The sequence below is a fragment of the Diplotaxodon limnothrissa genome, linkage group LG14, assembly GCF_057381915.1.
Source record: "Diplotaxodon limnothrissa isolate DT_005_m linkage group LG14, D_limnothrissa_male_GT1.1, whole genome shotgun sequence".
Lineage (NCBI taxonomy): Eukaryota > Metazoa > Chordata > Actinopteri > Cichliformes > Cichlidae > Diplotaxodon > Diplotaxodon limnothrissa.
The window spans coordinates 37,102,318-37,124,960 of NC_140609.1; the positions used below are offsets into that span (position 1 = coordinate 37,102,318).

Genomic DNA, 22,643 nt, shown 5'->3' on the forward strand with positions numbered 1-22,643 from the left:
TGATGTTTTTTTTAAATCAAACATGGCAGTTTTAAGCTTTCTGTGTTTTCTCTCATTTTCTTTCATGACTAGCAAATAATGAAAGACAAGTGGATTAATATTGGCCATGATGGCGATGAGCTGAAGCCTCACATGGAGCCTGTGGAAGACTTTAACGATACCGGCCGCATTGGTGAGAAATATCTTAATCACTAATGTTTTCTTAATAATTTAACATTAAATGATATCTTTTCATGAGGTTACTGAAATGAAGGGTTAAAGAAATATTCAGTAAGGTCCTATAGGCAGAGTTTTTATCCCTAAACCTTTGGAGGCATTCCTCTTTATTCAGTGGGAGGTTAAGATAAAAAATAATAGTGGGTGCCTTGATGTTCAAAAGTGGAATACTATAGGCTAAGCCTCTTAAGTAAAATGTCAGTACAATGTTACCATTTAGCACCATAATTTTAAACTGTCCAGAACGTTTCGTTGTACAGAAGTTCTGAAGTATTTTTTTGTTTTAGATGTGATGATTGGGATGGGATTCACCAGAGAAGAGATCAGAGATGCGCTGGCCAATCGAAAATACAATGAGCTCACTGCCACATACCTGCTGCTGGGACGCAAGACGGAGGTAAATCGTTTCCTTTGCTCCTGACCTTACGATGAAGCTGTTAATAAGCTGTCATGGTTAATACTTAGATATTATGCTTACATAGCAGTAAAACAGGGTTGAGAAGATAGTTTTGGTGCCATCGCTTCCTAATTTGTTTACAGTTGTGATGTGCTACAGTCATGACACCCAGACTAATTAAGACTGACATATGAACTGGCCTCCGTTGCTCTCGGTTGATGAAGATCAATGATCGAGTCCAGTTGTAATTTTATATCGTTTGTGTGTCTGTGCATGTCTGTATCTCAGACGGAGGTCACTGACTCTCGGTCTAGCAGCACTTTAAGTCTGGCTCGAATCCGGCCCGGCGGCATCACCAACGGAACAAGCAAGCACTCCACTTCTTCTTGCTCCTCGGGTGCACAGTCTTCCTCTTCTGGCCATAAGGCACAGCGCAGTGCCTCCACGTACCACCGCCAGAGACGACACTCTGATTTCTGTAAGGCAAACTACTGATGACTTTTATTTGTTTCTATTCATCTTGAGACTTTGAATCTGCATAAATTTAGCTCACTGAGAACCTTTGCTCTGTTAGGCGGTCCAGCTGTTCCAGGATCAACACACCCAAAACGAAGTCCCAGCGGCGTAGCTGAAGGGGCGGGGCTTAGAGAGGAGCGGCTGTCGATACGCAAGCCAAGCACCAACACTGTTGGCTCCCGTAGCATCCCCACCCCCTCCAGTCCCATGGTTAGCTCTGCTCACAACCCAAATAAATCTGAGATACCTGACCGGCGTAAGGAGGTTAACTCAACCACGGTAAGCCCAAAAGGTTTATGTGCGGGTGGGAGGAACCGTCTAGTGAATCTAATCTGTCACTTTTTAACCCCCTTATCAATACAACAGATGGCAGAGCCCTAACACTCCACCTAATCCAATTACCTCAGATTACAGCCCTTTAAGGCTACGTTAAAATAAATATAATGGGAACCAAAAATAAAATATCCTCCACAGACTGGAGACAATCAGAGAAGTAAAACTATTACATGTTTTGAGATAAATCATCAAATTAGAAATTAATCATGAGAAATGAAGAGCATAGTTTGCATGCAAAGGGTTGAAGACTGCAGTCAGAATAATCTGAGATTAACTCTTTAATGTTCTCCACGGCAGATACAGGCAGAGCTCAGAGGTCAATCCAGGGCAATCTTTGTTTTCACATAATCTCACATAATTTACAGGCTTTTCTTCTCCTCCAGAATAACATCCCTGCTAGTGCTATGACTCGAAGGAACACGTATGTGTGCACAGACCGATCCAACTCTGATAGACACGCCCTGCTACAAAACGGCAAGGAAAACAGGTGAGAGTTGCAAATGTGTATATGAAGTATAAAATCCACCCAGCAGGTACTAATGAGATCTTTCAAAAAGCAGACAATTTGTTTCTTCGCTATTTCCCTAGAGGCCTCTTCTGAAATCATTTTAAACTGAAAGGGGGCAGATTAGCTTTATTTGCGTGAATTTGGACCACATTCAGTAGCATTCATGTATATCAATATATTTATTAGTAGAACACAGCCCGATAAATCGCCCGCACTTCAAACCTCAGATCAGAATTTTGTTTAAATATGATAAAAATCTCTGGCTTCCATTTACACACTGTTAGGTCTGGATAGCTACACCCTCACCTCAGTTCAGACAGCTCTAAATTACACCCATTTTGTCCCTGAAGAGCCTTAAAGGCAGTGAGTTAAGTATAGAATTGAAGCTCAGGCTGGTGATTAAATGGCTGGTTTCGCCGGCACATTGCATCTTCACATTGCATCTATTTTAACTATTTTCAACACTTTGGGAAATGCGTTTGTATTAATTGCAAGTACAGTGGAACATGTCACTGTGATAAGTTTTGTAAAGACCGGTTTGACTGGTACAGCTTGTCCCCTTTTAGCACAAAGCTTAGCATGTTTCACACACACATTTTGTCTCTTCAAGACAGGATGAAGGGCTTAACACTGCACATCAGTGGCTTTGTCTTTGTTCTGTGTGCAGCTCTGTGTACCCAGTGTGAACTGTCTGTTGTTACGACAGATGGTTGTCTCCTTGTCGGTCTCTGAGCATGGCAGTCAACGTCCCCTCTCTTGCTGTGTCTGTCTCACTCTACTTCACTCTCTCTCTCTTTTCCTGTGGTCACTGTCTCACTTTCAGTCTGTCTGCCCTGTTTTCTGCGCCTCTGTCTCTTTATCACGCTTTAATTTTGTCTCTCAGAGGGAGAGCCTGAAGGTTTCTGTCTGCTGTCTGACCTCCAGTAAAAACAAATTTGCACACACGGGGCAGTTAGGGGTAGGCCAGGCGAAGGGTGTATCAAGTGCATACAAGTTTTCAGATCTTAGTCAATCAAATCAGTGCACAAAAAATGAATGAAGTGTTTGTGCAAATCATTTTTGATAGGAGGGGGTATCATATGATGGCGACAAAGAAGTAGTGAATGTTGGTATGAAAAAAATGCCAACAGTGTGACATCAGTAAACTGCACAAACGTGTCTACCTACCATCATGCTTTTCAAAATAGATACGAGGAAGAGGGTTAAAAAACAAAAAACATCAACTGGTGATTTGGATGAAACGCTGAATCACTGCTGTTCAGGAGACGCTTACTCTCCTGTGAGCAGAGAAGATGACACACCCCACACTGTTCGATTTAGGCATTGCACCGAGGCAGCATCCTCTGCTGTAGCTCACTGTTATGATTTAACAGGTGGTGTTAGAGCGTGCAGGATAAATGTCTGCTCTAAACAAAGGAAGGTTGAGGAGAAGAGAAAGCAGAGGGGGGAGGAAGAAACGGGAGAGGAGGTGAACAGGAGGGAGCAGCAGGATGAAGTGAGGACTGGCGTTGCACCAACATAACCCTCCATTTGCCTCAGAGGCCTTGTCAATGTGATGCCATGCCAGAGTGGTTGATGGGAAAATCACGTGCATGGAAGAACAAACACACGCACAAATTGTACATGAAAACTGTCTAACCTGTAGTCCTAAAAGATCAGAATAAAAGCCCAAAACACTGCGCATGTTCGGTACTTGAATTTACGTGACTGTTCGTTTGTTGATTGCCTACATCAGGTCCTCCGCTGAGCTCAAACTATGTGTGAAGAAGCTGTTTTCACAAATGCGCTGCAGCCCTGAACATTTCAAGGCCTCACCTCACAGAAGTGCACGTGAGAGCACAAATATCTGATGCAGTCAGATCGAATATTAGCTGATTTCTAACCTGCCAGCAACCTAGGACATCGGATTCTGGGGATTGATGTGTGAGCAGGGCGGGTAATAGCTGAGTGCATTTACTGCTAGCAAGTGGGCATCATGTGTCCTGCCTCCTGCACGCTCTACCAGGGCAACTCCCTTACCTAAAGCACACAAAGTATTTGCAGTAATGACAAAGCATTAGGCGGGTCATTTCCTGGGGCGTGCTACATGTGAGAAAGGGAAGCTGTGTCCCGGATTCCTCAGACACTGTCCAAAGTTCATGTTTGAGGTCAGCTTGTGATAAGACTGGAAGATAAGGGACTTCATTATCAGGACATAATGCAGATGCTCTTTGGTATATGAAAAGAGCAATGGGTCAGCTGTAATAATCCATGTATACATTAAAAACAGAAATCAGAGGAGTTCCTCAAACTCTGGGATGTCAAACTTATTTTACATTTTACATTTTACAGCCCATTTTTATCTTAAATGGGTCAGACCAATAAAACTCCCCTATCTGTCAATGTAAACAAGCTTAATTACACGTTTAATCCTCAAAATATCTCAATATAGGAGGGAACATTTTCAACAGTATGCCTCAGGTTTGTTTTTGTTTTTTTAATGGTGACCCCTATTATAAAAAAAACTGAAATGTCTGTGACCGATTAAGATATCTGTAAACCTTTAATTGTTTAACTAATTCTTAATTACGTTGGTATTATACCAATGGCCAGAGGGGAGGTCTTCATCAGTAGGAAAACTATTAAAACCTCAGAAAAAGTTTATTTTCCAGAGCGATCCACTGGGTGGGATAGGAGTCTTTGCCAAGCCCATTCTGGTCCCCGGGCCTTAAGTTTGACATCTCTGCTTTAACTAATCAAGCACTGACATTAGTTTGAGGCACTGGTGAAACTTGTGTACAAAACCACACACAGCTACAGAACAGAAAATTAATTTTTTTCAACCATCCCCCGTCCCGCTGTCCTCTGCTCTCTCCAGCCCCCATGTGCCCCCTGAGGTGAGTCTCAGTAGGCAGCCAGTTCACATTGACGCTAAACGATTTTGCTCTGCAACGGCTGCGCTTCAGCTTAACCCATCTAATGGCTCTGTCCCACTTGAACCCTGTGTGTGGGTGTTATCTAGAGCGTTATGAAAAGCAGCCTCAGGCCACCAGCCAGCCTGAGAGTCAGGGGTGGAGAGGTGTGTGTGTGTGTATGTGGTTTATGTGCGTAGGTGCATAAATGTGTGACAGGAGAGGGGAACTGGACATGAGGTAGTGGGGCATGCAGGCGCTCACAAGAGAGAGAATATTTTGGGTTAATTTTCAGGTTAGAAAACAACCTGTGTGAAATGTATGACAGCTAGCTCTGCTGGTCTTTCTGTCTTTTACTTTTAGACTTTATTTCAGACTTTTCATTTTTCTTGAAAAGTCTGAAATAAAGTCTGTTTGCGAACAGCTCATTATAATTTCACCTGTTGACGTCTTTGATTTGAATTGTAAAATCAAACCGGACAAATAATTATTTTTAAATTGTTAGGTTGTTAAATATACTCAAGGATAATTCACCTTTTATCAGCCAGCCAGTTATCAGTGTCCATAGATTTTGTTTAATACTGCAAACTAATGATGGAGCTTGTCTTTAACCCCAGTTTAAGCCATGAAGAAACCCAGTTACGTAATGATTGATTAAGTGTTTTTAAATGCACTTGGCATGTTAAATCCAACTTAAAGCCATAAGTCTGCTAATAATCTGCACTTGATGTCAAAAAATCCAAATGAAAGATGAAAAATACTTATTTTGCTATCGAGTGTTTTCTGCCACCGATTCATTCGAGCCTTTGTTTGTCACAAACACATCAGTGAGTCACATCACTGCTCGAGGTGGCGTGTTTTTCCAGTGAAGATGGGTCACACTGGTCTATTTGGGGTCTGAAAGTGAAGTGAAAATGCGCAGTTTTGCGATTGTTGCCTAACACTGGCTCAAACAGCCTACGCTGCAATTATAATGTGAATGTAACTTCTCTGGTTTGATTCTGTTTATGTTGAACGCGCTTCCTTCCAGATGTTTGGAAAAGCCGTAATCAAATATGTATAAATGGTTTGGTGCTTGTATGGTTCCTGAACAGTTGCACTTGTTCTAATAGTCTAACTTGCAACTTCTCCACCCTCACCCACCTCTCCAGTTCCACATCCCACCGCCTCCCCCCTGCCTCCCCCTCTACCCACAGCATTGCAGGTGCCTCTGGGACCTCCTCCTCATCCTCCACGCCTTCCTCCCGTCTGTCCCGGGGATCCACAGTGAGGAGCACTTTTCACGGAGGGCAGATTAGAGACCGCCGGCCTCCCTCTCACGCTCCTCCAGCGTCTCCTACGCTGTCCCACGATGCCAGCCCACTGCCCCATGCCAGGACCCGGGGTACGACCAACCTGCTCAGCAAAATCACCTCCAAGCTGACTCGCAGGTAAGAGGAGAAGCTAGATGTTTGAATGTCAAGTCTTACTGTTTTTGAAAGCTTTAAGTAACAAAGAAACAGGGAGTGGACGGGGCTAACTGGTAGAAACACAGTGGCTTGTTAATAAATCTGCACGTATTTTTGTTAAATGTTTAGTAATACTGCTAATCGTTGTGGTAAAGTGACAGTACAGGCCTGTCTGATTATGAGCTTACAACTAGACAGTGTAGTTCTGCACATGAAGATCATTTCGATAACCTTGCTGCCTGTCACGTCTCCTTAACCAGTACTAACCTACCAGCCTTCCTTCTCTAATAATTCAGCTTTACAGGCTTCAGAACTTGTCCTCCGGAGTGTCAGACCTGGGTCTAATAGTGTTCAAATATTGTTCGCCAATTTAATTTTCTCACATTCAAGATTCTCAGTCTTTTTTTTTCGCCACATCCACATCTTCATGGAAATATCCACCCACTGCTAACCACAGATTCAAACATCACAGAATACTAAAGTTACCGTTTACTGCACTAATTCAGTTTTAGTTATTTAGATTTGACTGTGGGGGCTGTGTAATGTTCCAAGTGTGTACATCTTACTACACTACAAGACAAAATATGAATTACTCTGTCCTGAAGAAGTAAAGCTGTCTGCATGTAACAGTAAACCAACAGTAAACACACACATCCACACAATCCTGCGACATCGATGGACAGTATATGAAGACCAGTTTAAATTGATAAAAATTCGATTTTATTCAGCATGGTTACCTCCTTTTTTCAGTTCCTCCCATGAACTGTATTCCTGAGGCACCTCCGCCTTACTGCACCTTAGTGGCAATTAAAGCTAAAAAGGTAAATGATAACCTATCTGACCCAGGTCTGCGCGCTAGGTGGACACACTGTATGTCTTTCACGGTTGTTCTTGGCTGCTTATTGTTGCTTTATCTGTTTGTTTGTTTGATTCTTTAACCACTTTGGCTTTTTCTTGCCAGTCACCTTCCAGTCTTCTATCCTTCTTTTCTTGAACTACAGTACCTGATGTTGAATTCTTCACCTCTTCTACCTGTGCTTCTTACTGTCACTCTGTGTTGTCTACCCCTTCACTTGCTTTTTCTTCCACTCACATCTCTCTTTCAAAAACTTTCAATTTTCCATTTTTTTCCATTCCTCTCATCCTCTCTTCACCTCCTTCTCTTCTTCCTCTCTCCTCCTAGGGTCACTCTTGACCCTTCTAAACGTCAGAGCTCAAACAAGTCCATGTCGGGCTGCACCCTCCCGCAGGGAACAAAAACAGTTAGTAAGTCTTCCTTTCCCATGTTTTCTGGCTGCTTCTGTCCATCTGACTGTCTGTCTGCCTGCCAGTGCTCAGTCATCCCCTCTACCCCTCATTCACTGTTGCAGTCTGTTGCAGGTCAGAGTTTAGTTATATGAAGTTTTATCTGAGGCAAAGCTACTCTAAAGGTAGTAATTAATATAAATAAGTCAACTGTCTCAGTCAAATATTTCCACTAAAATTTATATTTTAGCTTCATGGTGGTAAAATCAAAATTTTGATTTTTTTTTTTTAAGTGAATAATAGTTGATAAAGGAAATAACATAAGCAGGTCTTAAAAAAATCTTAGATGGCCTTTGAAGTACTATCCAAAGACATGTATGCAAAACGTCCGGCCCCACCAGTGGATTCAAACCCAGAACCAGTTTGCAGGATACGTGTGAGAGAAAATATGAAAAAGCCTAATATGCAGTTGGAATTTGGGTATAAAGCATATTTGTCTTGTATATCTTGGCTGTTAAAATACACTATATGCTTATAGACTAAACGCGGGGTTCTTGTGAGCATTGAGTGTGCATGTGAAATGCTGCCTTTCTTTATGTTGGTCAGCACTATTTGATCTGCAGCATTGACATAACTGCTCAAAAGTTCTTCGATTTATTAAAGACATTTTTATTTTTGTAAAATCTCTTTATTATTTATTATTTTCATTACATCCATCTTCTTATCTGGATCAAGTCCAATCAAATCTTTTACTTAAATAAATGAGTACTCAAAACATAATAGTGCATAACTTTGGGCTACGTTGTGTTTTCTGGTTATTCATTGTGCATTCATACATAAAACGGATAAAAACAGTTGTTGCTGCATTAAAAGGTTTTTTAAAAGTCCCACGCTTAACTTGCTTACCATGCAGAAATTTGTTGTGATACATCTTCTCCTTTTATGTTACTTGATGTGCTTATTCACCCATGCTCGGTCACTGTTTGTACACACTCGGTTTTATGTTTCCATTAACTGACGTAAAAGGTTATAAAAATCCAGGATTCAAACTTCCCTTTAGAAAGTTGAAATGCAGTAAGACTAAACTCTGCAGATGTGTGACTTAAAGTTGTGGCCAAGTCCACTGATGAAATGTTTGATGGTTGCTTCTTCCAGTAGAGCAGCTTTATCTCAAAACCAGCGTGTTTGTGTTTCTAAAACTCTGATCAGCTGCTGTCTGCTTTAGTGTCTCTTTGTCACTCCTCCCATCTCCAGTGGCTCAGCTTTAGGCTGTAGCACTCACTACAGGCTGTAAACAGCACAGCACCATTACCTGCTTCTAGCAAAGCACTTAAAAGCAACAAAAATGTGAATTATTTCTATTTTAAATGTATGTTTAAGTTTTCCTTTTTACTGTAGTATGGCTTTAAATGTTACCATCAGGTAGGATGCTAGGTCTTTTAGCTATTATAGCTAGAAATCACTACTCACAAACAAGCGCATGGACAACACGCACACTCTTGTTCATGCAGAGTGTAGAATAAACAACACTATGGAGATGTGTGTGTATGTTTGTGCGTTCCCTGGAGTATGAGTTTATTGCAGATCAACTGCACTACTTTGAGTCACAAAATCAACACCATATGTTTGTCCATGCTGTTAACAAATCATCAGTCGTGCAGCAGCAGGGCTTTGGATTCTCAGAGAAAGCAGAGAAACCAGGACAGAAAGGAAGGGGAGTGTATTTTATACACGAAAGACACAGGGGGTGAAGGAAGAAGAGCTGAGATGAAGACAGGCAGGTTCTATCCCTCTGAAAAGTGTGACATATGGTGCGTTCCTGAATGGGTTTTAGCAGCAACGTATGTCAAAAATATCACTTTTATCCACTTCTAGATAACTGTCTTGATTTTTTCTTCACATCTAATGTTATAAAATATTATTTCAAGTGTTTAAAAAGATATTTTTGACATCAGTCCACAGCTAAGGATTCTTTCTAGAGCAAACAAACTGAGGAAAGGTCTGAAGGGTTTTTCAGGTTGGTATTAGGAGACTAGAAGGCTGTGCACAGGATGCACAGGACGTTTTAATTTAGACTAAGGCAATGTGGAGATTGCTGTAATGGTATACAAGGTGGCAGAAAGCTAATGGATCATGCTGTAACTGTTGACAATTAATGCGATACAACAAATATGTTGAACCGTGACTGTAAATGTACCCAGCGTGCGTCTTAGCGCTCCGCAGGAGAAGAGGCTTGTAAGAAGCATCTGGGCCTGCTACAGTCATCCTAACCGACTGACCCAGCATCACTGCCGTCTTAAACCAGGATTAGTTATATAACCACAGTTTATCTGTGTCTTAAACTGGGATTGCGCGCAGCTCTCCCTCACGATACCAGCAGATTGTTCTGTTACACTGCCGCAAATTGTCTGTCTGTCTCTCGTCCCAGTTTCGGTCTTTTTTTCCTCTCCCTTTTTGCGTCCTTGTCCTCTTCTTTTTGTTCTGCTTCTCTCTCCCCCACACAATCTGTTTTTTTGCAGTTTACATACTTTAGCGTTTGCACACAGTCACTGACTCACAGCAGAGTCTGGTCAGTCTGCCACTCCACACTCGTTGCTCACAAAACACTTGAATTCCTTCATGAGGATGCGATGCTCCTTGTTTTGGAGGAGCAGGAGTGTTATTCTCGTTCTTTACACAGACAAGATGTCAAGGTCATAATCTTTATAGAGCACCTCAAAACTCTTCAATTATAATGGTCAAGTTTAGTGTTCTTAAACCTAAAGAATTCCCCTCGAGATATTTGCTCAATAATTACTTGGATAACTTTTTCCCGTAAAGGTGTATCCCAGTGGTTATTCCTGGGGATTAGGACAGATCGCTCTCTACTTTTTATTTTGTGTGACGCAGTCAAAACATTGAACTACGCAATCTAAACATTTGTTTAGCCCTGATTAAAACCTCTGCACCACAACAGCTCCTTAGTCAGAGCAACGGTCATCTTAGTTCATATTAGGTTTCATTTTTCAAACTTAATCTGTCAGTGAAAACTCACTGCTGGCTCCTTCAAAGTCACCCCCATTTCCAGGAATAGAGATCAGGTTGCCATGCTGGCGGGAAGGAAGCCATCAGTCAAGTGCGTGAATAGCAACAGTGGCCCCCGGTGGACACAGATGGGATCTGTATTAACCAGCCCGTCTGTGTGAGTGTAATCGTAGCAAATCATGTGGTCCTGGAGACGGCACAAACTACAGGAGAGAGCAGACAGAAAATCAATGACATGCAGCTATTAAAGAGGGTGGAGGAGAAGAAGAAGTGCTCAGTGCATCATGGGAACTAACTAACTATAAGCTTCATCAAAGAGGAAAGTTTGAATCCTAATCTTAAAATTAGAAAGGGCTTGGTCTCCTGAATCCGAACTACAGATGAAGGCTCTATGTCATAGTGTCCTATATCTACTAACCGGAAGACCGGTGGTTCAATCCCTGGCTCCTCTAGTCTGAATGTCCTCAGCGAGACGCCGAACCACAAATTGCTGCTGATGCATCCATCAGCGTGAGAGTGTGGGTATCATATAAAAAAAGAGCGTTCACAGAATAGAGCACTGTCTGAATGTGTGGTCTGCATGAGTGTGCGTGAATGGATGCATACGACCGCTCGCAGTGCAGTAGGAGTAGAAAATGGCAGTCTATTTGTCCAGTATAAGCTAAAACAAAAGTCGTGAAATGCAGTCGTAAAGCCTGTGAAAAAGCTGTCAGTACAAATGTATCTCATGAGTACCCTGCTGGCATCTTGCAACTCACTAATTTGTGCTTCTACCAGCATTAAAGTCTGCGTTTGCGTGAGTCGTGTAACACAAACTATGTGTTGAGACCTGGTCTGCTGCCATAAATTCACCCCCTCGGCATTTGTTCATCCTTCTCACTCGTTTTGTCGATTTTTGTGGTTTCACATCCATCCAGTGTTTCAGTGCAGTGAGTGCAGGTCGGTGATCCATCTGTGATTTGAAGATCATGTTCTGTGTCGTGTTTAGTGGATTGGTCCATTAGCTGTGCTGCTGATTGACAGGAAATGGGGGTGGGGGGTGTAGAAGGGGAGGGGTTGTGTGAGAAAGCGGTTGGCCGATTGATTTCTAACAGATAAATTTTTTTTTTTCTTCTTGAGGGTCACAGACGAACCTGAGAGAATCAGCAGATCTCCGGTCACAAGGTGAGTAAACATGTTTTAACCAGTACAGGAAATAAAGTTCCAACGGAGGCTATTTTTCACACGGAAACATGTCGAAGCACGCTGGAGGCAGAAAGACACATCGTGCACACTCACTGAATTCAGGGTTCAGTTAGCAGAGCCATGTTTTCACCAATCACAGGTTCACATGTGATGCAGGTTTGCAGCAGTAACCCTCGATACCCTACAAAGTGTTTTTTTTCCCCTTATGCAGCCGAAACAGGTCATGAATAATGAAACGCATCAGGCTATTTATAAGAAAGCTCAGCAGTGTGAGTGCCTCTGTCACATTTGTCGCCAAAGGTCAACGCTTGTGAACTGTTACAGATAAAAGGTGCTTCGCTGCATTTGTTAAGGCTTTAGTTACCAATTATTTTTCAAATTCAAATTATTAATTAAGGAAATTATCCCATCCATGTAGTGTAGATTAAGGAGAGAATCTTAGGCTTTACTGTTAGGTATAGATTAAGTTACTCAGCACTATAAAGAATAATTGAAATTTGGTTTGTTTTTTTCAGTGTATTGTATAATGACCTGCTCTATTCCCTCTCTACAGTCTCTATAATGTGCTATAGCACATCTAGATCATCTTAAAGTCTTTGTCAAGTTTAAAGGCAAATACAAAACTTGATACATCATGTAAAGTCTCTTCCTTGCAAGCATCTTAAATAAAAAATAAAAAGACGTATGTAAACCTCTGTATCAGAAATGTGACCTGCTATAAATGGCTGTTACTGCTGTCTATTCTTTTCTTCATTTATTTGTTACTGAGAGGCTACAGAGATGAAATCACACTCATGCTGTTTCATATTATTTATATGAGACATACTTTAACAGAAATCATGGCCAGCATACAGCACACAGAGATATTTTTCACCTCTGGATGAAATTCAAAAATATTTTTGTCAGTAATCAAAAGCCACATGAGACCACTGAATCATAGCTCAGAGGTCGCATTCATTTCTTGTACTGTAATCTCTGTAAACTGAGTCTCGGTCTCTTTATTTTACTCAAACTGGTGTGCGCTCCCTCTCAGCCTCAGCTGCTCCAGCCCAGTCTCAGGTTAAAAACAGCAGGTAAACCAGCTGCACCAGGCTAACATTAGCAAACGGACTGTGGTGGTAGATGCTGAGTGTGTCTCCCTGTGGTAGATAATAGAACTATAATGCTGGACTAATAGAAAATGCATTAAATTATATTTTTTACCAGCAGGTTTTATGCTGTTTGTTGTCACTTGTTGCTCCAGAACAAGAAGTCCATTACAGACGATAATTATTGATTACACTGAACACTGACCACTTTCATGTTACTCATTATAAAACATTTTTAAAGAAGAAATGTTTATTTTCATATCTTATTTGAACAGCAATTATGTGTTAGTGTAGAAAATAGACTTTGACTCATCTGTGTCCTAGGAACAGAATCAAAATCCAGTGATGTGTGTGATATTAATTGTCTTTCTTCTCCTCCCCTCCCCCTAACCACTCATATTCTCACACAACCACACATTCAATCACTTGTCTTCACACTTTACCATTCATCATCCTACATTTAAATCTCTTCTTCTGCCTTTGCTCTTCTCTTAAAAACTTTCCATCTATCTCCTCCATTTGCATCACCCCTCCCTTTTCTTAACCTTTTCAGTCGCCATCTATCTGGGCATCAGAAAGCGGCCGAGCCCCGGACCCCCCGATGCGGCTGGGATGTGAGGGTACGGAGCCCCCGCGACCCGGCCGAGGTGGTGCTAGCGCTGCGTGAGGCGGCACAGGGCTGCGGCTGCCAGGTCCACCTGGCCGGGCCTTTCCTCCTGTCCTGCACCCACGGAGCAGCCGGGGCCCGCGTGGCCTTCGAGGCCGAGGTCTGCCAGCTGCCCAGCGGGCTGGGCCAGAGCAGCGGTGTAAAGTTCAAGCGCCTCTGGGGGGCACCGTTAGCCTTTAGAGACATTGCCACCAAAGTGTCCAAGGAGCTGGAGCTCTGAGGGCAACCGGGGGTGGGGCAGATTGACAACGCACAGGACAGGTTAATGAATGATGAGGGATGCAGAGGAGAAGGGTCACAAGCCCTCTTCTCTTCATCCCTGGGCTCCACCTCAGCTGGCGTGGCTAATGATGCCTCGCCTCCGCCAAAGACCCTCTTCTTCTGATGCCACCAGTCACAGGCAGACAAATGGATACACAGATGTGGATAGCCCACCGCTGCAGGCTTATGATGACCCTTGACCTTGGAGCTGTCAGTGACCTACAATCCCTGCTTAACACCACCACTATAAAAAAATGAGCCCATAGAGTCAGACTGTTTTTGTTTTCATGATTTCATATTTGATGATGATGATGGGGATGGTGCGAATGATGGAGCTGAATAAGTTGTTGTTGTTGACATTGTTATTCCTTTTGTATCATATTTGTTGTCATTCCTTTTTAAAGAGCTGCTATTTAAAGAAATGTTTTCATTTTTGTGTATTAAGTTTATTTTCTTTCTTTAGTGCTTTTAAAACGGGCAGACATTTGGCAAACGTCACATATTTAAGTGAGGGCGTAGTGTGACCTCCGGCCTCTAGAGGGAGACATGCAGAAATGCAAAGACAAGCGTTGCAGAATTTCTGCCCATCCATGAACAAAAGTGGTGTTTCTGCTCATTTGGGAGTCTGACGTGTTTGTATCATTTCAGGTAAACTGCTTCTCTGCCTGCTGGGCTCATAGCTGGCAGGTGAAGCGCTTACAGACAAGCAAAGCTGCCTAATAATACAGGACCAACCTGATTATTTAAGCGTTCGCTCTGATCCTTAAAAACAAATACAACTTCACCAAATGTTTGTCCTTTAAAGTGCTAAGTTTAATGTGTTCCTTGCAATAGAAGAAATTAATTTTAATACCTAACAGGAAGTTCCTGTATCCATGTTGGTTTCATCAGTTTTATGTTGTATTTTTCTTAAAAAGACAAACAAAAACAACAAGCCAATCGGAGTGCATTATTGTGACACAGACACACAAGTTAAACAACCAGTGTGTAGGATTTTGTAGCATCTAAGAGTGAGGTTGGGGAAAACATCCTTACAACCACATGTTAGGCTCTCTCTTAAGCCGGTCTTTGGGTTTCTTAGTCTGACCCAGTTGACGGTTCGATGCTCTGGATGCAGGACAAGCTCTCACTGTGTAGATACAAATGGCTAAAGTTAAGCTAAAAATGTGCAATGCGTAGTTACATGTGCTTATACACTAATGTAAACATAACTATGAATGCCATATACATTTCTGCTAATGGAGCTTCGGGACTCCTACGCACTGGTCCTGATGAAAGTAGTTCCAGTAAATAAAGAGTAAAATGCATTTAATGAAAATACATTTTTGCCCATCAAAATTTTAAAAAGGAATACTTCTTTAAAAAAATGGCAACTAAAAAAATCCACTTCCTGTTTTACCAGGCTAATCCAAACACGATTTAACCTCCTGCTTCTGACAGTCTCCTGGATCACTCATGACCTGCTCAGGGTTTTGTTTTAGCCACATGCCACACGAAGTCTTATCAGTTCACCCTGGAATCGCTGTTTTCCCTTCACCTAACCATAAAGGCTTGAGCTGGCAGATGCTGAGAGGTTAAAAACTTGGTCCATTTTCCAAAAGTGATGACTCATATTTTTAATAAAAACATTCATAAAAGGAAGAAAGAGACCTTTAGGTTTTTTTTCGTCATAATTTTATCCCCAAACATACTGTAGTGTAGGAGCTGATGCTTCACTGGGTAGTTAACAGTACGAAACAGTATCCCAGCTTTTTGCTTCACTTGAGTGTAGTGCAATGCAGACACAAAGCCAAGAATCAAGACTTGAATAAGCACCGATTACGATTAACAGGGCTCCTTGTTTGTTTTATTTTTTTATTTTTTTTTATTGCTGTAACCTTTTTGAATTTTGTTGAGCACTTTCTTTTCTATTTTTAAAAACTTTTTCCCCTTTTTTCTTTTTAACATCCCATTTTTTTCTTTCACCCATTTAAAGCCCACTACAAAGAATACTAAGAATCATCCTGAATGTCTTTCTTTGCTTATATGGCTGCTTGACTTTACATGGTAAAACCAGCTGTGACGTCTTCAGGTTTCCAGGTAGATGTGCCACTTGGTTACAGTGACGTTACTGTAACCAAATTAGAGGGAACCGATGTACAGGTACGTTTAAAAAGTACCAAATTTCTGATGAACTCTCAACTCAAATGAAAATCTGTCTTACATCAGTCTTTTTTTTTTTGTGCTTTATTACACTGGTTTCTTCTTTGAAACATCTTTACCAAACTGTAGACTTTATCCTCTGTTTACCAATCAGACTGCAGCACTGCTGGAAGGTGTATGACTGTTGACCAACCAGACTTAAGTATTGCTGTAAGAGGTTTTTGACTGTTAACCAATCGAACTCCTGCTTTATCAAAGCTTGTGGCGTGCGCGTTGATGAGGCAGTAGTTTAAAGGGGGAATGTGACCTTGAATGACCTTTAAGAATTCATTTTTCTTTTATAAAAACAACACTTTGCTGCTCATTAAAGATCATAGTTACCAAAATTATACCAACAGAGACTCCGCTTAGCGCTACGGTGATCACACATTGGTGCACGGACACTGATAACTCCAAAATCAAAAGGTTGTTGTACGTCTATTGTAACTCTATAAAGCTACGCAACTATAACTTGTCCTTTTCAAGTATGCAGCATCTGACAAAACACTGGGAATGGAAATGTTGGATGTTAGAGCAGATTTGTGATCTTTCACTACAGCAATTTATCTGTTTCATGGGAGATTTCAGCCGCGGCAGGTCTCCACCGCTGTCTGATAATGTGAAGCTGTGATTTAGGGCTAGTTTTGCAGATTTCTTTCTTTTTTGTTTGTTTTATTTTTTTATTTCGTGTATAACGGAGCCTCGCCCCGTGGGGCTGTTCTCTAGATACGGTTAGGGCCGCGCTTTAAGGCTACAGTTCTGTTGTGTGTTTAAAGCCGTCGCTGTTATCAGTAAAACTTAACTTATGGGCTGAAATTACAGAAATGATCGACCTGCAATCCTGCATGTCTCCTTGGAAATAATGTGTCACACAAAAATAAAGACTTTCAACCTCGTTCTTATTTTATGTCTGTTTTGTGATTGCTGCCAGTGAAATTAATGTTCTCTTCTCAGGAGATCTCATAAAGAAAAGATGACATAACCAGGAAGCTTGATTGTCACATGGGGCATCATTTAATAGTCCATTATATTGTACAACCCCAAAAAAATTCCTTTGGTGTGCGTGTACATAGCCATGGTCAGACTATGTATGGATTGATCCCAGGATGTTACCGAGATGATGAGAAGAGAGATGGTTAGAGTTAGAAGAAACCAAAGACAGTAGAGGAGAGGATGAGAGGAGTAATGATGGCAGAAATAAGTAAGAAAGGAGGATAAAGAGAAGTGGAGTGTCTGTTGACGGAAAGAAGAAAGCAGAAAGTAGCCAGTTGGCCGAAACCAGTAAAATAACTTTACAACAAGGCTACTGCTTCATTTTTTTATAAAATAAAAAAACAAAACAAACTCCGACAGTCATTCGATCGTGGGATGTCTGTCCACTTTACTTCTGGGCGGGGATCATGCCATCAATGGACTCTCCCTTCTCAAGCTTCTTCTCCATCTCAACCATCAGCTTGACGCCATCGACCACCAGCTGGACCTGATACACCTCAGAGGAGCCCAGACGGTCAGCGTTGGAGATGTCGAACACGCCGCCCACAGAGGCTGTGTCCACACCGCCTGTGTCAAAAGATGAGGACAATAAGAACAAGAAGGCTCAAGAGGAGGTGTAGGGGGAGGAGGAGTTACCCTTTAGCCACTGACGTAGTACATGCCATCAGCAAAGACAACTATTCCCTTTTATCAGCTTGTTTCAGAGGCACAGCTGGATGACGTGAAATTAAAGGCTCATTCCCACATCAAGTAATTTTACTGGAACTTAGACACACACACACACACACACACCATCCGTCCCAAAAAAGTGACACTGAGGTGGTTGTTTGTACACTAAATGCTTAATATGTCTGTTTATAGCTTCAAAAGCATTTTTCCGCACCTGTGCCACGCTTCTGCAGACGCAGCCTGGTCAGGATCTCCTCAAACTTGGCGTGTGTGCTGAGCTTGGGCAGCTTGACGTGCACGCCACCACGCAGGCCGGTTCCCAGGTTAGAGGGGCAGGTCAGGATGTAGCCCAGATGCTCGTTCCACATGAAGCCGTGGTTGTGCTTCTTGAAGATCTCCTCAATCTGAACGGTGAAGAGTAAGAAATTATTCATCCTACGGTTGTTTAAGAGCCCAGCGAGTCCAAAAAAGGAAACCATAGAAAGTCCTGTTTGTGAGTATTACCTTCTGCAGGCCGACACAGAAGCGTCTGAAGACCTCCTTCATGTTGCCTCCCTTCTGCATGGAGATGACACGCAGGTGATCCTCCTCGTTCACCCAGACCAGGAAGGTCTTGTTGTCGTTGTGCCTAGAGGAATAAAACCCAGCTCAGTTTTATTTGATTTACAGGCAACAAGCAGCACTTCTTAAAGAAATTTGTGCCACACTTGCAGGCTTTCTCTCTATATTCAACCAATAAATTGTTAAGTTGACCTTGAAGATCTCTGTGGATATAGTCAAATGACTTACATCATTTGTAAAGGATGTAAGTTTAAACTGCAGCTTCAGCAAACATGAGACGCTTTAAGAGATGTTTAAAAGAAGAAATAATTGGTGTCTTCTTCATATTATGCAGACAGATGGTAATGATGTCAAAGCTTTGCTGAGGAAGGGCAGATGGGAGAATTTCTCTCAGATGTTTCTAATGTGTTTGTGTTTTCATAAACGGAGAAAAGCAGCTGTCTCGGCTGATTACAGCACGTATCTGATCACCCTGCTTTTTAAAGAGGAGGAAAAAAAATAGAATTGTCTTCAGATTTATTGATTTCCCATTTCTGTTTCTCACCAGATGCCTCTGGCGTCAGGCCAGTCGCGGGCCATACCGGCGCAGGTCAGCAGGGGGGACACAGGCTTGTCAAACAGGAAGTGATCAGCGATCAGCTGCTCCTGCTCGGCATCAGTCATGCCATCCAGGGGGTAGTACTTTCCCTTGAACTCACCCTCCAGGCTGGACAGTGCTGAGGAAGGAAGGTGTGCGGCACAAAGATGTCAGTCTGTGAATAAAATGAGTTTTATAAACATGTGGGTTATTCTTATAGGTTTGACATTTAGCGTTTACCCTCGATGGACAGATTCTGGATGGCTCTGCGCTCTCCACGGCTGTTGTGGGGGGGCAGGGTGAATCCCTTGATGCTGCGGCCAGTACGGACACGGCTGGAGAGCACATAGTTGGGGTCCAGGTCATCACCACCCTGGAACACAACGCAGACATTATAATTATGTTATAGTATTTCATAGTATATATTTTGATTTCATTTCTATAATAAATTAATGTGTCTTTCATTGACAAACTCAAAGAAATGAAATGTGGACCCACATTTTGAGGGATGTGGAAGTTAACTTCTAAGTTAGTCCAGTTCAAGTACATCAGCTTTAACACAGTTTAGGGAATGAATGTGATTAGGCTGGTGTAAATGTGGAATATCGAACAACACTTGACTCTTCACCTTCAGGTTCTCGAAGTTCAGGTCGGTCTTGTGCTTGTCGGTGGGCTTGTATCCACCATGACGGTCGGAGATGATTGGGTCCAGCAGGTCCTTGAAGACCTCATAGGACTCCTCATCACCAGCAACGCAGCCCACAGTCATGATGAAGGGGTGACCTTGGGACAAGAAGGAGAGTAGGAAAGATTTTAACCATGCTGTATATCAAATAAAGTAGCAGTAAAATAAAAAGTATACAGGAAATGTCTTCACTCTTAATCTTTGTCCGTTTGGTCAAATTCATTAACACAACCAGCCTGACGAGCAGATGCTGACGAGTCTGGGATGTTGTGCTGTGTTGTTGTACAGGTGTGAACTTCTTCAATCTTACAGCCTGACTAACACCACCCGTATTAAAAGGAAACAAAAATTTAAATGCCTTTGAAAATGAAGTGAATCGTTCCTGAACCGGCAACAAAAATGTCAAACTAGGAATGAAATAAAAGTAAAACCTATAATGTCAGTAACCTAATCACAGGTCGTATTTGGTTACAGGTTGTGCTACAGTTATTCATGTCTCGTGGTGCCTGTTTGCCTTTGCTTCTCACCAGGGTTGTCGACACCGGTCTGGATGACATCATCCACGGTGAAGCCGCTGGGGGTGGACTTGCTTCTCAGCTTGCCGTAGATCTCCTTGCTCAGCACCTACAGCAGATAACACACGCAGGTCAGCCATGTGACTCACCTGTCTTTACCGGGAAATCTAAGAGATCCCGAAAGAAGTAATCACCGCATTTTTGTGGCATGCATCTTCACAAAACCCTGAATCATGTCTCGTTGAAACGAAATAGCATCTAAGCCCATGTGTGTGGCAGTAAAGTGTCCATGTTTAGACCATGTCAGAGCAGGGTTTGTACCTTGGCCATGTGGTTATTGTGCTTGGTCAGATCGGGGTACTCGTCGTCCACCGAGAACTTCATTTTGTAGTCGTTGTGGCAGTTCTTCGTCATGGCTGTGATTCTTACTCCACCTGACAGGAGACGGGGGAAAGAGGACAGTGTGCTGTTTTAATTATTTAGGCGGGATCATGCAATGTTTCCCTTATCAGAATAATATAACATCCATGAAAAAAATGTGTTTACTTAATTTACCAGTTATCACTTGGTGTCTATCTGGTGTGGTTATGTAAGAAAAGTCCGTCTTCCTCTTTGATCTTTTATTTTTTACTTTTTAACTTCTCCCTTCTGTCTTCTTCACGTCCCCCCCCCCTCTCTTTGTCAGCTGTGCTATGTCCCCCCTGCTCTTCCTTTCTCCCAGACGTCTCACCACCTGTCTCCCCCTCACAGCAAACATTATTAATAGCATAGTCATGCCCCCTCCTCCACTGCACCCGTCCCACCTCAAGCTCATAACGATGATTGGCTTTCTCTCCCATCTCACTCAATTCAACGTAACGTCAGCTTCCAAGGGAGGCGAAAGCCTGCATGGAGTAGTTTTCCACAGAAGTAATTCAGCTTTTAAAATAGCTTTAACAAAATGAAAACAGCAGAAAATATTAATTCTCAGAAATAAATGAGGTTCACAGTTTTATTTTTCTATGCTCTATGATCAATTTTGTTTATTTCATTTAATTCCTTTTTAGCTGAGAAAAAGCAGTAAGAAAGAAGAAAACTACTTTGGTCACATAACCTTTTTAACTTCTGCAGAAATTAATTCAATAACAGTTTAGGAATCTGAAAAGGCAACCGGCGCTGCAGCTTCATAATCAATCAGGTTGTTGTCAAGAATAAATATGCAACTCCTCCTCACTTCTTTCTTTTTCTGTTTGCTGTCAGTGTCTCTTTCCTTGAGGCCGAGCTCAGTTAGTGGAGGTGCATTAAACTGATGATGACACCTGGTGCAGCGAAAAGGTCAAAGCCTGCATGCCTCACAGACGGCTGTGCAAGTTCCATGACTATATCAAGCGCTCCTAAACTATTCAAAGACATACCTCAAGCCAGTGCTGCAGGCGTCAGCAACAGATGACAGATAGACGCAACTGCTGGCGCAACACTACAGCACTACAAATGGATATGCCCTCAACCCCACACTGCTGCTCACGTCCAAGAATCTTTCAAAGAAATGCCTACGTTTCAGGCTACAGTGTGCATCAGTAGAAGAGTATTTAAAGTTTATTTTAGTAGCTTCCATCCCAGAAAAAACGTTTCACAAAAATCCAAGACAGAAATGCAGAGGGGGAGTACGTTTTCACGGCTCGGTGTTCGCCAGCGGTGCGGAACCATTCAGTTTTCTGGTTTCCCTCTCAGACCAATTTTGTTCTCAAAAGGTTTGATCCATATTTAAATGGGAAAAACATCAGAATATTTCCCTTTCATTTACCAAAAAGTCAAACTGAAACATTGCATTCAGGGTTGTTGTTTTTTTCTTTTACCTGCTTAGGAGAAAAGAAAGAAGTAACAGATCCCGGGATCAGATCCTATCCACCAAATATAGGGGTCGCCCAGCTCTACCAGGTGATGGACTAAAGTATTTATATTCAGACCTCTGCTGCTATTGGCTGACTGGACTTGGGGTCACCTCATTTGATTGGGTAGAAAGGGTTTTCCGTGCCCGGCTGAGTTTCTAAAAGGCAAGAACCGAGATCACACAACACTGGAGACAAGGGACAGACAAGGCAACAGCTGCAGCGGGAGGTCCAACCCTTCACCTTCTGTCTGCATGTAACTGTTTCATAGCAGCCTGCAGGAAAGGACACGGTTATCTGGAAATATCTGTGTATTATATGCATGCAAAGCAGGGAAATTGTGTCCACATGTTCCAAGTTATTTAACCTGGTTACAGAGTAACTGTAATTGAATTTAGATAAAAGGTACAAATGTCAAAATCCCAAAGTCATGCAGGAATATATGTATCTAGCGTTTAGTAAGATACTGTGAAATACTAATTTAGAAGAACATTTGCCTCATCTGTTGTTTTATTTTTTATGTTTAACATTTTTTTATGTTAACCAGTCCTTAAAATATATCTTGGGGGAAGAGTGGGAGGAGGAAATTCCTTAGTTCAACCCTTAAAATATGGAAGAACATCAATTTTTATAAATGATTTTAATTAAAAACATACTAAAAAGTAATTTTTGTTGTCACCAAATATGTTCAGGCTAATACTGTGCAGCCTTGTGTCGATCATGCATGAAGCTTTTAATCTGGTTTGACATGGTCACTTGTTACAGTAAGAGTGGGAGACTCTGATGGGCATTTGAACCCTGCTTTCGTGTTT

General features: G+C 42.1%; 2 protein-coding genes across 2 annotated transcripts in view; one reads left to right on the forward strand and one right to left on the reverse strand.

Moving 5' to 3' along the window:
- The window catches only part of mark4b (MAP/microtubule affinity-regulating kinase 4b), a 53,964-nt gene extending 39,839 nt beyond the window's left edge, over positions 1–14,125 (forward strand). The window contains exons 10-17 of the mRNA XM_085371166.1: positions 73–172; positions 504–613; positions 902–1,091; positions 1,188–1,408; positions 1,849–1,952; positions 6,016–6,294; positions 11,701–11,745; positions 13,408–14,125. Of these exons, the coding sequence (XP_085227292.1) occupies positions 73–172; positions 504–613; positions 902–1,091; positions 1,188–1,408; positions 1,849–1,952; positions 6,016–6,294; positions 11,701–11,745; positions 13,408–13,741 (1,383 nt within the window). The 3' untranslated portion in view covers positions 13,742–14,125. The remainder of the gene's footprint in view (positions 1–72; positions 173–503; positions 614–901; positions 1,092–1,187; positions 1,409–1,848; positions 1,953–6,015; positions 6,295–11,700; positions 11,746–13,407) is intronic.
- A 2,828-nt stretch (positions 14,126–16,953) lies between these two features.
- Positions 16,954–21,882, reverse strand: ckmb (creatine kinase, muscle b). The gene is made up of 9 exons (XM_085371167.1): positions 21,799–21,882; positions 20,285–20,397; positions 19,976–20,072; positions 19,392–19,546; positions 19,004–19,136; positions 18,731–18,902; positions 18,130–18,253; positions 17,840–18,029; positions 16,954–17,523 (listed from the first exon to the last, which is right to left on the reverse strand). Exons 2-9 carry the CDS (start codon positions 20,375–20,377, stop codon positions 17,345–17,347), a joined length of 1,143 nt encoding a protein of 380 aa, XP_085227293.1. The 5' UTR covers positions 20,378–20,397; positions 21,799–21,882; the 3' UTR covers positions 16,954–17,344.
- Between the last annotated feature and the right edge of the window lie 761 nt (positions 21,883–22,643).